At 42.3% G+C, this 14,759-nt stretch overlaps 1 protein-coding gene and 4 non-coding genes across 5 annotated transcripts in view; 2 read left to right on the plus strand and 3 right to left on the minus strand.

The window, feature by feature from the left end:
- Positions 1–11,895, plus strand: part of SLC25A45 (solute carrier family 25 member 45) — a 53,373-nt gene extending 41,478 nt beyond the window's left edge. The window contains exons 5-6 of the mRNA XM_053449040.1: positions 8,302–8,569; positions 11,363–11,895. Of these exons, the coding sequence (XP_053305015.1) occupies positions 8,302–8,569; positions 11,363–11,631 (537 nt within the window). The 3' untranslated portion in view covers positions 11,632–11,895. The remainder of the gene's footprint in view (positions 1–8,301; positions 8,570–11,362) is intronic.
- Positions 11,896–13,228: 1,333 nt separating this feature from the next.
- TRNAW-CCA (transfer RNA tryptophan (anticodon CCA)) lies at positions 13,229–13,300 on the minus strand. The gene has a single exon. It is a non-coding gene; the product is annotated as a tRNA-Trp (tRNA).
- A 618-nt stretch (positions 13,301–13,918) lies between these two features.
- TRNAT-UGU (transfer RNA threonine (anticodon UGU)) lies at positions 13,919–13,991 on the minus strand. Its single transcript has one exon. It is a non-coding gene; the product is annotated as a tRNA-Thr (tRNA).
- Positions 13,992–14,297: 306 nt separating this feature from the next.
- TRNAS-UGA (transfer RNA serine (anticodon UGA)) lies at positions 14,298–14,379 on the plus strand. The gene has a single exon. It is a non-coding gene; the product is annotated as a tRNA-Ser (tRNA).
- A 133-nt stretch (positions 14,380–14,512) lies between these two features.
- Positions 14,513–14,586, minus strand: TRNAT-AGU (transfer RNA threonine (anticodon AGU)). Its single transcript has one exon. It is a non-coding gene; the product is annotated as a tRNA-Thr (tRNA).
- Positions 14,587–14,759: the final 173 nt, after the last annotated feature.

The following is a 14,759-nucleotide window of genomic DNA, read 5'->3' on the forward strand; positions in this document are numbered from 1 at the left end:
TTGCACTCGCTTTTGGGTGATCGGGGAGTGCTGCCCTTTGCAGATTTCCACGCGCGCGGACTACCGTCCATGCTGGATCGCTTCACTTACCTTCAAATAACGCATTATGTCTCCTCCCTTCCTAATCAGCAGAATCTGTACAGGGACCTCACGGTATTCGAGGCCTTATGCTCTCAGAAGCGCCCGCCAGCGGGGGCCATCTCCTTGCTCTATTCATTGCTGCTGTCTGGGTTGTCGGACTCGCCCCCTTCATTTTGCCTGACGTGGGAATCTGTGTGTGACGTACGACTCTCCGACGCTGACTGGACCAAGATATTCTCCCTCACCCATCAGAGTTCTAGAGCCACCAAGGTACAAGAGACTAATTATAAAATCCTGTCCCTCTGGTACCGCACACCTGAGAGGTTACACGCCATGTTCCCGACTGCCTCCGTCTGCTGTTGGCGGTGCGGCCGTGATGTTGGTACCATGCTTCACATCTGGTGGGCCTGCCCCGTGTTACAGGTGTTTTGGAAGGAGGTATACCGGGTTATTACAGAGCTTACGGACTCACCCCCGCCTTACCAGGCGCTGTCCATACTTTTGCATCACACGTCGCTCCCTGTCTCGCGTTATAAGAAATCGGTCGTTCGTCATTTGCTTGATGCGGCGAGATGCCTTATCCCTCTAAATTGGAAGTCGGTCCATCCTCCGACGCTCCATGCCTGGATGTCCAAGGTAGAGGACATCAGGGTGATTGAGGACATTTCTGCCACTTCTCTCAAACAGAGGGAGGCTTACACCGCTACCTGGCTCCACTGGCTCTCCTTCTTGGGTAGGCGCACTCCATGATTGCCTCCTTCGTGTGGGGTGTATGTTTCTTTTCGCCTATTTGTATCGTTGATGCTTGGATGGGCGCCTGGTCATGTTTGTTTCACCTGTATCCTTTGTGTTTAATTCGTTCAGGTTTGCTCATTTTATACACTGTGTCCTGCTGGCATGTTATATTGCAATTGCTGTTTTACTTCCTTTGCCTTTGTCCCTTTCCCCTTTCCCCCTTCCCCCCTTTTTTGCCTTCTGTACCCTTCCTTCCCCCATTCTGTATAAAATTTTGAAAAACCCAATAAACTTTGGATTTTGAAAAAATACGGGGTTAACACGTACTACAGCAGCTCTGGCGCCAGGAGTTTAAATGTCTGTATGAGCAACTCTATTGGTCGCCAGCACGGGCTCGTCTGCCATCAACCAATGGTGCCGTAACTTGGCCGGGAGAGACTACTGCTCTCCCTGCTGCAACAGTTAAAAGTCCGTACGAACGACCAATAAAGTTGCTTGTACGGACATTTAACTGATAGAACAGGGAGACCAGTGGGATCTGCCGGACAAGTTGCTGCATTAGGATTTTAAAAGTCTGTACGAACGACGGAAGGGGTTGACGGAAGTGGAAATCCGCAGGTTCGCTGTCAGGAGTTAAAAAGGCAGTGCGATTGAGCCTATTGGTTGATGCCAGAGGAGGTTCCTGCAGGCGACCAATAGACTCACACGCACTGATGATGTATTTAGGAGCGGTATTCCCCCCTTCTGACTTGTACGCAAAGAAACGTATGCATGTTTGTTTTATGTTTTTTCTGGAACTCCAGAAGTGAGAAACTAAAAAGAGAGAAAGCGTGCAAATAAAACGTGAATGGTGGTAAGGGGATGCCTGATGTGAAGCTTATTTTATATATAAAGTTCTTTAACATATGTTTTAAAAACGTTTACAAAGAATGTACCTTTGCTTCTTTTTTACGCTACGCAGCTGGTCATATTTTTAGGAAATATAACTTTTACTCTCTGTCTCTTAACTATCCTGTGCTTTTAAATCCGCCGAAGCAGTATGTCGTTTCAAGGAAAGCAATACAATTTTATCACCTCCAAGATTTTAGCCTGGTTAGTTTATCAAATCCAAAGTTAACTGCTGCTCATCAGGGGGGTGCCACCACCCCTCCAGAGATGAACAGTAATGTCCGCCGCTAGAAGAGTAGGCTCGGTTGGGGAGATCAAGGATCTCCCTCTAACCGGCTTAAAGACAATCAAGGGAGCGGGAGGTCTGTTAATGCAGACCTCTGATCCTGCTCCCTTGCAATGGGCACGGCAACTGATGCTGTGCGTCGGGATTTGATGTCATATCCTGGCGCACAACACTCAAGCCACGCCCACCGCCTTCCGCGCTCACTGCACTGGAAGGGCACAGAAGAAGGAGAGTCAATATTGTTGTTGATTTTTTGTCCAATTTTGGTGTGTTAACCACACTTTTATTAAAAGTAAGTAACACACCAAACTTGGACAGAACAATTCAACAACAATATTAAGACCGTATCGGCTCGATTAAAGGCCGCACCCGATTATAGGCCGCACCCTAAAAGTTAGGTGCTTTTTTAAAGAAAAATTTAGATTTTTAGAAAAAATACACATTTGTGGAATAGTAAAACAGTATTCTAACTAACACACTGTATTTTAACATTTTTGGTATCTATTATGCAGTTAGTCAACATATGTTACATACAAACAGAAAACCAATTGCCATTTTAGTGCACCTTACTTATAGCCATTTTAATGCACCTTTGCCCCTAGATATGTCACTCTGCTCCCCCAGATATGCTGCCTGTCAGGACCCGGGCGAGCAGGTCTGGTAGGAGTCCATGTGCAGGGGATACGGGGAACTCTGTCTGTACCCCTTTATGCATGGTGACAGAGAGATAGGTACAGACAGAGTAGCAGGACTGGAAAGGCAGAGAGACGGGAGCTGAGGCAGGTACAGGCTCGGGAGCTGAGGCAGAGAGACGGGAGCTGAGGCACAGACGAGGTCCACTGGCAGGGCAGATGGGAACGGAGGCCCACTGGCAGGGCGGACGGGAACGGAGGCCCACTGGCAGGGCGGACGGGACCGGAGGCCCACTGGCAAGAACAGGCACAGGCTCAGGCAGGAACGGGCCCAGGGCACGGTTCAGGCACAGGCACGGGTTCAGGCACAGGCACGGGTTGGTAGAAACAGGCCGAGGGCACGGATTCAGGCACAGGCACGGGTTGGTAGAAACAGGCCCAGGGCACGGATTCAGGCACGGGTTCAGGCACAGGCACGGGTTCGGGAATGGGCACAAGCTCAGGTACAGGAAGCGGCTCTGTCATGACCCTGGTAAGCAGGTCGGGTAGGAGCCCAGTCGCAGGGGATACAAGGGGTTCTGTCTATACCCCACGATGCATGACGGCTAGTGGGATGGTCCAGACAGGCGCAATGAAACACAGCACAGGCAGAATAATTTGAAAGGTACTGTATTAATGAAGGTAACAGGAACAGCAAGTACAGGCAGTAAGTCTTTCAGGAGGATGCCCACTGGCAGGGCGGACAGCAGGAAGCCCACTGGCAAGGTAGACGGCAGGATGCCCACTGGCAGGGCAGACGGCAGGAAGCCCACTGGCAGGGCAGACGGCAGGATGCCCAATGGCAGGGCAGAGACGGCAGGATGCCCAATGGCAAGGCAGACGGCAGGATGCCCAATGGTAGGGTAGACGGCAGGATCAACACAGGGTCAGGTACAGGGCCAAAGCAGAGCGGTCCAAATACTTTAATGCAAAGGCCCTGACTGAAGGGCAGGGCAGGTCTATTAAAGGCAGGGCTTCAATCAGGTATGCTGTCACTCTGCGCCCCCCCAAGATATTCTGTCACTCTGCCCCCCCAAGATATGCTGCCACTCTGCTCCCTAGATATGCCCCCCCAGATTTACCAATGCAATCTGCCTGGTGTCTAGCAGGGCCAGCGGAGGATATCTGCGTGATACGCGATGTACAACTTCCGGTGCCGGCACTTCTGCCATGGAAAGTGCCGGCAAGGAAGATTGTTAACGTACATCGCGCAGACGTTCACCGGCTGCGGCGATGCGAGCATAAATAACCTCTGCTGCCGGCACGTCTGCACGATGTGGGAAGTGCTGGCAGGAGAGGCTGTCTCAGCGTATCGGAGAGTAGGCTGCAGGTCCCCTGCAGCTCTGCGGGGGATCTATATCCTAATCCTGCTGCCTGCCCGGCGCCCGGAACAGCATGTCCCAGACATCAGGCGATACGAATTGCGCATTCCTGCGCTAAACCCTGAATATAGGCCGCATTCATTTCGGTGCATCCCTACTATACACTAAGCCAGACACTGAAGTGGTAGGCCTACACCACATCATTGTTTGGCTTAGTATATAGTGATAGGGGTTATGCTGCATTATTGTCAATGTCTGGCTCAATGTTTAGTGATCGTTGTTATGCTGTACCACCGTCAATATGTGCCTTAGTATAAAGTGATAGGTGTTATGCTGTACCACCGTCAATGTGTGCCTCAGTAAATAGTGATAGATGTTATGCTGTACCCCCGTCAATGTCTGCCTCAGTGAATAGTGATAGGTGTAATGCTGTACCGCCGTCAGCCTCAGTATATAATAACAGTAATCCTATACCACTGTCAATGTTTGTCTCAGTATATAATGAGTTATGCTGTATCACCGTTAATGTTTGCCTCAGTATATAATGATAGCAGTTATGCTGTATCACCGTCAATGTTTACCTCAGTATATAATAGCAGTTATGCTGTACCACCGTCAATGTTTGCCTTAGTGTATAATGATAACAGTTATGCTGCACCACCGTCAATGTTTGCCTCGGTATATAATGATAGCAGTTATGCTGTAACACTGTCAATGTCTGCCTCAGTATATAGTGATAGGTGTTATGCTGTACCCCAGTCAATGTGTGCCTCAGTATATAATGATAGCAGTTATGCTGTACCACCGTCAATGCCTGCCTTAGTATATAATGATAATTGTTATGCTGTACCCCTGTCAATGCTTGCCTAACAATAGAAGCTATGCAGTTTTAAAGTGTGTGTGTGTAGGGGGGTGCCACATACAGGTTCCGCCCCAGGCGCCAAATACTCTAGGTACGCCCCTGATAAGAATAATCATTCTTCAAGGACGGATTGCCTAAATTGTTCTCTACCTAATTTAATAAACCACGATTGTGCCTTATTTTCCTTTGTATCCGGTTATCATTATGGATAAAGACCTTCATTCTGAGGTAACTGTTAACACCAAGCTGAGACTCTATCCTGGTAAGGTTCATGACAGAGCATTTGTAATATTTTATCAGGTAACCCCACTATCTCATTCCTAGAGAAATAATCCTAATTTTTAGGTATTTTGAATATGGATGAGGCTCAATTTTTGTGTCCACGGGAGCCAAAAGTCCACTAGTCCTGAAAGTAGCACTAGAGACAACCTATTGTTTCTGGCAGTGGACTTTTACTTACAACCACTATTAGTGGGCCATAGTTGTTAACTAAAAGATACTACTTTATATATGGCCAACACTTGATGTTCAAGCACTCTGCTCTTCCATTCCTCATCAGTAGAGTCTTTTAACTCGAATATGTCTTGAAAACGAAAGGGAAATATTCAGATTCTGTAATTTGTTTCCTTTTAGAGTCAGTAAGGTTTTCATTTTTGATCAGAGGTATTATTTACAATGCTGGCACACTGCAATGGGGGCAAATTTGAACGCTAACATTTATATGAATTATTGTAATAAATTAATTCTTGGTGAGGAGCTGCCATTTGGGGACAATATTATTTATTATGGTCTTTATATTGATGACAGATTTGTATTTTGGGAAAAAAGTAGTTATGTTTCTTACTTTCTGTGTGATGTTAATTATAACGTATATGTTGAGGTTCACACAGAGATGGAAAGCGAATTTTATTTAATAGGACTTCCAGTAATGTCTCAGAATAATATTGTACATAATTTTGATATCCTGCCTATAGTCGAGAGTTTATGGCTATCAAAAATATTATTAATATACATATACATTTGTATATAGAGCCTAAGCTCAACCATGTGATGTCTAAATGTCAGGAACCACAAAACCAGATAGAGACTATAGTGCAGTTTAATCGCACCTTTTATTCGTGATAATAGCTGATTATATTTTTTGTAATCATAATCAATTGTTCTACTGAGTATTTTTTCTGTGGTTTTATTTATTTATGCATAATTTTTCACAGCATTTATCCATTTATGGATTTATGTGTTTTTGCTATTATAAAATTGTCTTTTAGCGTGTTTATTAGTTTATTGATCCATTCGGCGTTCGGCTTCTTTATTCATCTGTTTTATTATGAATTGTAATTTGCCATCATTATGGAAATCGATTATCGTGTATTGGTTTATTGATTTTTTAGGATTATTGTCATCATGGAGTATTAATGTATTCATTATTTATTCTAATTGATCAGTATATATTGGTACCATGTTAGAGAAGGATTCATTATCTGTATTATCATATACACTATATCTTGAAAATGTAACATTTCTAAAACCAACTACTTCATTATACCGTATTTGCTCGATTATAAGACGAGGTTTTTTTCAGAGCAAATGCTCTGAAAAATACCCCTCGTCTTATAATCGGGGTCGTCTTATAATCAGACCTCAAAGTCTGACTATGAGACGACTGAGATTAAGAACCCCGGCAGGTGCAGAGGATCTGGATCCTCCTGTCTCAACCCCCCCGCCCCACTTACCGGTACTTCAGAGTCCCAGGTGTGCAGCTGTCATGTAGCTGGGGCAGCGTGGGGAACTCTGATCTCTGACAGCCGGGGAATGTCTGCGCGATGCACGCAGACAACCCCCGCTGCTAGCCACGCCTCCTTCCGGCTGCAGCGTGAGTCTACACGCTGCCCCAGCTACATGACAGGAGACTCAGAAGTACCGGTAAGTGGGGCGGGGGGGTGTTAAATGGGGGGCATAAGGCATTTCTGGAGGCAGGGTGCTCTGTGAAATGCCTTTTAACCCCCTTAATGCCACTCTGCCTCCAGAAATGCCTTTTTAACCCTCTATACGCCACTCTGCCTCCTGAAATGCCTTAAACCTCCCTATATGCCACTCTTCCCCATAATATGCCATTTAACCCTCTAAGTGCCAAAGTGGCATATAGGGTTAAAAGGCATATCATGGGGCACAGTGGCATATAGGGTTAAAAGGCATATCATGGGGCACAGTGGAATATAGGGGGTATAAGGCATTTCTGGGGCAGATGTGCATAACTGGGGGGCAGGTTGGAAAATAGAAGGAAATAAAACCAAAATATTTTTCTCAATCATAGCTTTTATTAAAAAAAATAGTTTAAATTAATTAACATTTACTGGTAAAACTTTTTTCTTATAGGGTCGTCTTATATTCAGGCTTTTTCTTTTTTTCCTAAATTAATATTAAGATTTGGGGGGTCGTCTTATAATCAGGGTCGTCTTATAATCGAGCAAATACGGTATATATTTTAGTTTTTTTTGTACTAACACAGCTGTCATCTTATTGGGACTCTTCACTTTATCACTTTTTGTATTATCTCCCTATCTATGCATTTTATTTACAAACTTTATATAGGAAAATTGTTTTTTTGTATTCATACCTTATTTTCATTATTTTGTCTTACATTTATTATAGTGAGTTTATTATACTTAGTTTGTAGTAGCTTCATTTATTTTAGCCTTTCTTTCTTTAGTTTTGTATTTTATAGTATAGTTCACTTTATTTATCCATATTTTTCATACACAATTCTTGTTCTTTTTTTAATATGGGGGGATGTCAGTCTTGTACTGTTTAGTTGGGTGTGCCTGTGTAACTGCTCTGTCCCCTGCCCCACCTCTCCTGTTGTGCCTCAATCTCCTTCCTTACTTTGAGAGGAAGATTCTTTAAATATTTTTCTAGTTCGGAAGGAAATTTAGTGTCCAGTAGTGTGGGGCTGCATGTGTCTACCCGCCAGTGCTGCTGCTTTATCTTTACTCTGAGGGATCAATTCCACCACACGGCAAACTGCTCGGTGTGTCTATCGAATTGTGTAGAGCTGCTGGTGGTGGTAGTTCTGCAATGCAAAATCACCTGGATCTCTTGCTAAACATTGAGATGCTGTTGCTGTAAGGACCTCCCCAAATTGATTTTGCTTGCCATGCACAGGTCTACTATACAACAGTATCGTAATCTTGCTATATATTCCTTTTAACTTAACCCTACGGTTTCTGCTTTTACAGTTTTCCTTACTCATTCACTTCCCTATATCTCCACCACAGAGTGTGCACTGTGGCTCCACGTAACATTATGTACATCACCATCTACTCATCATATTGTTTCATTTTCAATATACTGTACAGATATAATCCAAAGCTATAGTAATGCAGTCAATGAACATCACATATACCAATATACTGACTTTATAATAATTAGTAATATATTATGTTCCAATTGCTATAGGTTTTTTTCACAGCTCCGGTTGACCTAATCAAGGTTAGACTGCAGAATCAGACTGAATCATTTAAAAGCAACATGAAACCAGCCTATGTGAATACTCTGTACAAAGGGCCAGCTCATTGTGCCGCAAGAATCTTTAATGAAGAAGGCATTAGCGGTCTCTATAGAGGATCAGTTGCTTTGGCTTTAAGGGATGTGCCAAGTGTTGGCCTGTATTTCCTCACCTATGAAGTTCTTTGTAAGTGGATGACCAATGATGAGGAAGTTCCAGGTAAGAGTTTTGCAACCTTCTGTCATATACAATAAAGTCCAAAGGTCTGTGTTCATCATTATCAACTGGTTTTATTTGATAATTAATTAAAATATTGTAATCAGTTTATATGTCTTATTAGGGAATACATTATTTAAGGCTGAAACAAATCAATGTTATCTCTTATCTGAATATCATCTTTACACACTATTTTCTGATAAATGTTCAACCTCTTGTGACACCGTATATTACACTCATAGGGTAATATCCTAGCATTCATATGGTTCATAATTGTATTTTTTACAATTAACACCTGATATTAACTTTATTTAGCATGGTCCTGGTAGTACTTCTACTAGTTTGTTAGAACCAGTTTGGTGATCCGTGATAGACGTCCAGGGCAGGAGTGATCGAGCAGGGTAAAGGTGAGACCCTTAAAGTAGTGACAAGAAAAGTCCAGGTACAATCCAGGGGTCAAGGCAGGCAGCGGTCAAAAGGTAAATAAGGCAAAAAGCACAGAGGTGGGGACACACTGTATCAGGGAGGTAATATCAGAATATCTGAGTATAGGTAACAGGGACACCTGGGCTTTTACAAGGCTTGTGGCTGTGTCATTCTAGCACCCCCCTTAACCACTCCACAAACAGAGGACACACGGGGGCTGTGTTGGAGCCTATTGGCACCATATTTCTCTGATCTTGCAAGGATGCGGGGAGCAATGGACTAGATAAGGAGGGTCACTGCCTCCAGGACTCCAGGGTCCCCCACTAGAAGATGAGTCAACCGGTGCAGTCGTGGGACCTGTGCCCAATATACTGTCCTGGCAAATCCTCTAGCAGACTCATTTAACCAGCCACTAATGGCTGAAGTTGTTTAAGAGGACTGGAAGTTGGCCACTGTAGTACCACTGCACAAAAAAGGTAGTATAGAAGACTCGGTCAGCCACAGACCAGTAAGCCTTACATCAGTAGTTGGCAAACTGATGGAAACCATGCAAAAAAATAGCGTTGTTAAATATCTGTACGTAATGGTTTGTATGATAAGAAACAGCACAGGGTTACTACAGCAAGATACTGTCAAAGTAACTTAATTTATTTTTCGACTGGAATAATAGACCAGGGAGGAGCTGTTGATATAGCCTACCTATATTCCAGTAAGGCATTCAACACTGCCCCTCCATAGAAGACTTATAAATAAATTGCAGTCTTAGGGTTTGGATGTAAAAATAGCTGAATGTATAAGGCAATAATTGAGTGATAGGAGGCAGAAGGTTGTAGTTAATGGTGTATATTCAGGACTTGTTACTAGTGATATAGACAAAATACATTTGCTTACTTGTTACTAGTGAGGAACCTCAGGGATCGGTATTGGGACCCAAGTAAATTAGAAGAACGGTAGATAATATGGCAGCTGCAGTTTAATGTTGATAATGCACTTGGGACACAAAAATCCCAAGGCAGAACATAGCATTAGGGTCACTGTTCTGGCCCGCCAATACAGTATATATATATATATATATATATATATATATATATATATATATATATATATATATATATATATATATATATATATATATATATATGCGTTAGGCATGCATTTTAAACTACATAATATGTACTTATCTCTTTGAAGTAAAGACCAAAATCACAGCTGAACTGGCATTTATTTGTAATTCTTTAATATTTGCCCCTGCTGCCAATATATATTAATATTAGCCCCTGCTGCCAATATATATAAATATTAGACCCTGCTGATAATATATATATATATATATATATATATATATATATAAATATTATACCCTACTGCCAATACAATTTATATTAAAAAAAAATTGGACTCTACGCAAGCATTTCCTTGAGCCCCACTCGGCATGCAATCACTCCCTCCGCTCCGCACCAAAAAAAATATTTTCCATGCTGACCGCAGATTAGGGAGAGACTGTGAGAGTCAGTGCAGTCTTCCCTTTGCCCCCCCCCATTCACTAAACCACACCTCTCTTTTACTTACTCCCTGTGGTTCAGGTATAGATTGCCCCCCAGGTCGCCCTGAATCTAAGTTAAATGGCTGTGCGGCCGCCCACTGAAGGGGCCAATTCGACTGTGCCAGGGCTGTCTGTAATGCGGGGCAAAGGCCTGCTCACCCGCGATGGGCCGGCCAGTCTGTGGGCCGGCACACCACAATGCCATTGTAACCGATGCGGCTGCGAGTTTTAAAGTGCCGGCGTGCCTGCACCATGTCGCTCAGTGCCTCAGTAAGACTCTTCGTCCCGCTGAGCTGATTTTGTGAGCCTTTGTTACAGCTGAGAGCCAGGATATGACATAATTTTAATGGCACTCAGCGACGGACGGAAGTGAACTATGAATTCTGTGTCGACTCAGCACAGGCCTCCCTAGTTTTAGTGGGCCAGTTGGGGAAATTAATTATATCTCTTTTAACTGTCCTGCTAAACAATGGTGCTACAGGGATCCTGATTGCCCAAGAGACTGATAGGCTTCCTGTCCTGTGGCAAAGGACTGCCAACCCCTGGACCTAGGCCAGAATCCACCACTGACTTTGCTGCCATATAGTAGTATACACTCACTCTAACACCATACACAATATCTCTAAAAATGTATGTACAAAATATAAAAGCTGGACCCTTTTGTTGCTTAGCATGAATGTTCTCCATATAGTTATATAGTTTACTTTTTAATTGTAATTATTAAGCTTAATTTGTTAATACATTATAATAATTGTTTTGCTTTTATGTGAATTTACAACTAATCACAAGTAATTAATATAAATAACCTTTACTTATTTAACTCCTAGGTGTATGGGGCATGCTTGTTGCTGGTGGCTGCGCTGGGACTGTGGGATGGGCTGCTGCAAACCCAATGGATGTAATTAAATCACGTCTACAGATGGATGGGATCCAAGGTGTTAAATATCGAGGACTATTGGACTGTTTGATAAAGAGTTTTCAACAAGAAGGAGCAAGAGTCCTATTGAAAGGGTTGACAATTAACAGCATCAGAGCATTCCCTGTGAATGCAGTGACTTTTGTAAGCTATGAAATGTTGCTACAGGCCTTCAAATGAACATCCAGCTTTCACTGCACAGTTAAGAAGACATAGCAATCTTAAGGTATATCCAGTGGCGTAACTATAGAGGTCGCAACTGGGAAGGAGACTGCCTCTCTAGGGGCCCAGTTGACCCCACTTGTTCCTGTCTCTTTGTGCTGGATCAAAATTGCTCAGAAAGGGCCCTTCTGATCTGGAACAATTTTGAAACGTGAATGTTCCAATTTTGGAACATAAATGTCTGTATAAGTGTATGTGAGAATTAATGTCTTATGTGTTAAAATAAATCTGTTTGTGAAAGCATTTGTATGTATGAGCATGAATGTGTAAGTGTTTGTGCTTGACCATGTATGTGTAAGTTGTGTGAGATGGAGTTTATGTTAGCATGAGTGTGTAAGTGTTTTAAAACTGGCAGTGATATGCCACTTGGGGGTAAGGTGGCACTCACAAGATTTGAAGGGATAGCAATTGCAGAAAGCGTGCGGCGGTTACACAATGTTTTTGCCAATAGGGAGCCCTGAAAATTTTTTCCATGGGAACTGCATGCCACTAGTAATGGCCCTGGGTCGGGTGATTATGATGGAAAAGCTGTACAAATTAGAACTCCTTTAGACCTTTATAGATTCTTGGTACATCTCCCATACAACTACATTTGTTGACTCAGGATAGGGGTTACCTATAGGGTGACCACATATCCCGTATTGACTGGGGCAGTCCTGCAATGGGACTTTTTACCCAGGCAGCCTCAATTTAGGACAACTCATTGTCTTAAATAAGAATTCTGTGAAGGTCAGAAGCCTCTCCCGATAGGCTGAATCCCTCCTTCACACCAAGCTCAGAGTCAGCTGCAGCCAGCATCAGGTATGTGTGTTTGTCTGTTTGCGTGACTGAGTTTGTCTGTTTTTGTGTTTGTGTGCAAGTGTGTGTAATGGCAATAGAGGGGTTAATTCTCTGAATCTGCACATGTCTGGTAATAGAGGAATCAATTATCTGAAACTGCTCATGTCTGTAATGATTGTTTGTATATTATAATATAAATATATTATTATATCTGAAAGAGATATGGTCCCCATCGCTTATTGATAATAATATATTTATATTATAATATACAAACAATCATTACAGACATGAGCAGTTTCAGATAATTGATAATTATACATATGATTAGAATTAAATAAGAGCATGTTTTTTTGTATGCTACCGGGTGTCTTTTCTGCCTGTTTGTCTAGTTGACCTATGCTAAACAGCCTGCTGTTTTCCTCCTTCCTGTTACCCACACACCACAATAAAAAGCAGTTTGAAGTTACCGGTGTGCTACTGTAAACCAATGACAATAGCTACCTAAATTTACCTTTTAGAAGACCCAAAAAGACCAAAGATCAATGTGAGGCAACAGTACTCAGAAGCAGTGAGACTGAGAACCAGGGACCCAAACTCACCCACCACCAATCTGTGGTGATGTAACATGATCATTTTTCAGTGTAAACATGTATAGCCAATTGTCAGTACTTCTCCAATAGATGTTTGACACATTGACTTCAGTAAAATGTTAAAATCAGTAACTCACAAATTCTGCGAATGAGTTATAGAATTTTTTTTTTTTTTTTTGAAAATTTGACCCCGACGTGATTTGAACACGCAGCCTTCTGATCTGGAGTCAGACGCGCTACCGTTGCGCCACGAGGTCTTGGTGTTGTAGGCGGTGCTGTTAAAGCTTATCAGGATGTATGTAGCACGGTCATTATTATAAGCACACTTATCGGTAGTAAAAAAAAAAGGATAATGTGAGTGGTCCTGCAGCATAGTGGTTATCATGCCCGTTTCACACGGCAGTTTCTCGTTTTTAAATCGTGCAGAAGCGTTTATTCATGTCTCACTGAAATCACATCTATGATGTTTTTCCCTACCAAAGATATCTGCTTAGTTTTTGAACTCACAACTTCAATATCAAACTTCTTTGCTGTGCCTCGTTTGTCTGAAAGATTTAATCTAGTTCACAATTAATCTTGTTGTAACAGTAATTGCGCCACCTGCTGTTACGTTTGAGCCAACACGTAGTGTGTTGGATTTAAAAAAAAGAGGAAACAAAGAAAACGATACCAAAGAGATCTGCTTAGTTCTTGAACTCACAACTTCAATATCAAACTTCTTTGCTGTGCATCGTTTGTTTGAAAGTTTTAATCTAGTTCATAATTAATCTTGTTGTAACCGTAATTGCGCCGCTTGCTGTTAAATCTGAGCCAACACGTACTGCGTTGGATTAAAAAAGAGGAAACAAAGAAAACAGGGGGGGGGTCGAAAAATGAGGCCCCAGCGAGATTTGAACTCGCGACCCCTGGTTTACAAGACCAGTGCTCTAACCCCTGAGCTATGGAGCCAGCTGACTGGAGAAGGGCAGGTAAACTTATTAATTGAAAAATGCCTTTTAATTCCAAATAGATTACTGATGGTATACCTAATAATATTAATCACTCAGAATTTGGTGTGAGTTTATTTGCGACACATTTATCTACTGATATACAACAGTGGTTATTTAAGAAGTATTCTAGACTAAAGGTGGCTGAGGTAAGTGTCTTCTTGAAATTCATTGATGGTTCTAAAGTCCTAATATATGTATTTTTCCGCAACGTCCATGCACCCGTTAGTTCCTTTATCACTGAGTATTACTTCATTCATCCATATGTGTAGTCGTGGCCGAGTGGTTAAGGCGATGGACTTGAAATCCATTGGGGTTTCCCCGCGCAGGTTCGAATCCTGCCGACTACGACTTCTTTTCCTTTTCCCTCTAAATTCAAATATATCTATCTATCAAATAAATGTATTCCAATTATTATGATACAATATTGAATAACGATTGTTGAAAAGAGAAAAGAAAAATAATAACAATAATAGAACAAAAAGGCACTGCTGAGATTCGAACTCAGGATCTCCTGTTTACTAGACAGGCGCTTTAACCAACTAAGCCACAGCGCCTCTGTGTATTGCTGTCTTTTTTTCAAATAGAAGTGCGTGCAGATAACACATATGGATGTTACAAGAGAATATATTTATTTTTACTAGTCTTACTTGGCATGAGGTGGAATTCTGGTTTCACAGTATACAGGGAATAATTTTAATTAATTTTCAGAAAACTAATCCATTTCATT

This window comes from Spea bombifrons, chromosome 10 (assembly GCF_027358695.1).
Source record: "Spea bombifrons isolate aSpeBom1 chromosome 10, aSpeBom1.2.pri, whole genome shotgun sequence".
NCBI lineage: Eukaryota > Metazoa > Chordata > Amphibia > Anura > Pelobatidae > Spea > Spea bombifrons.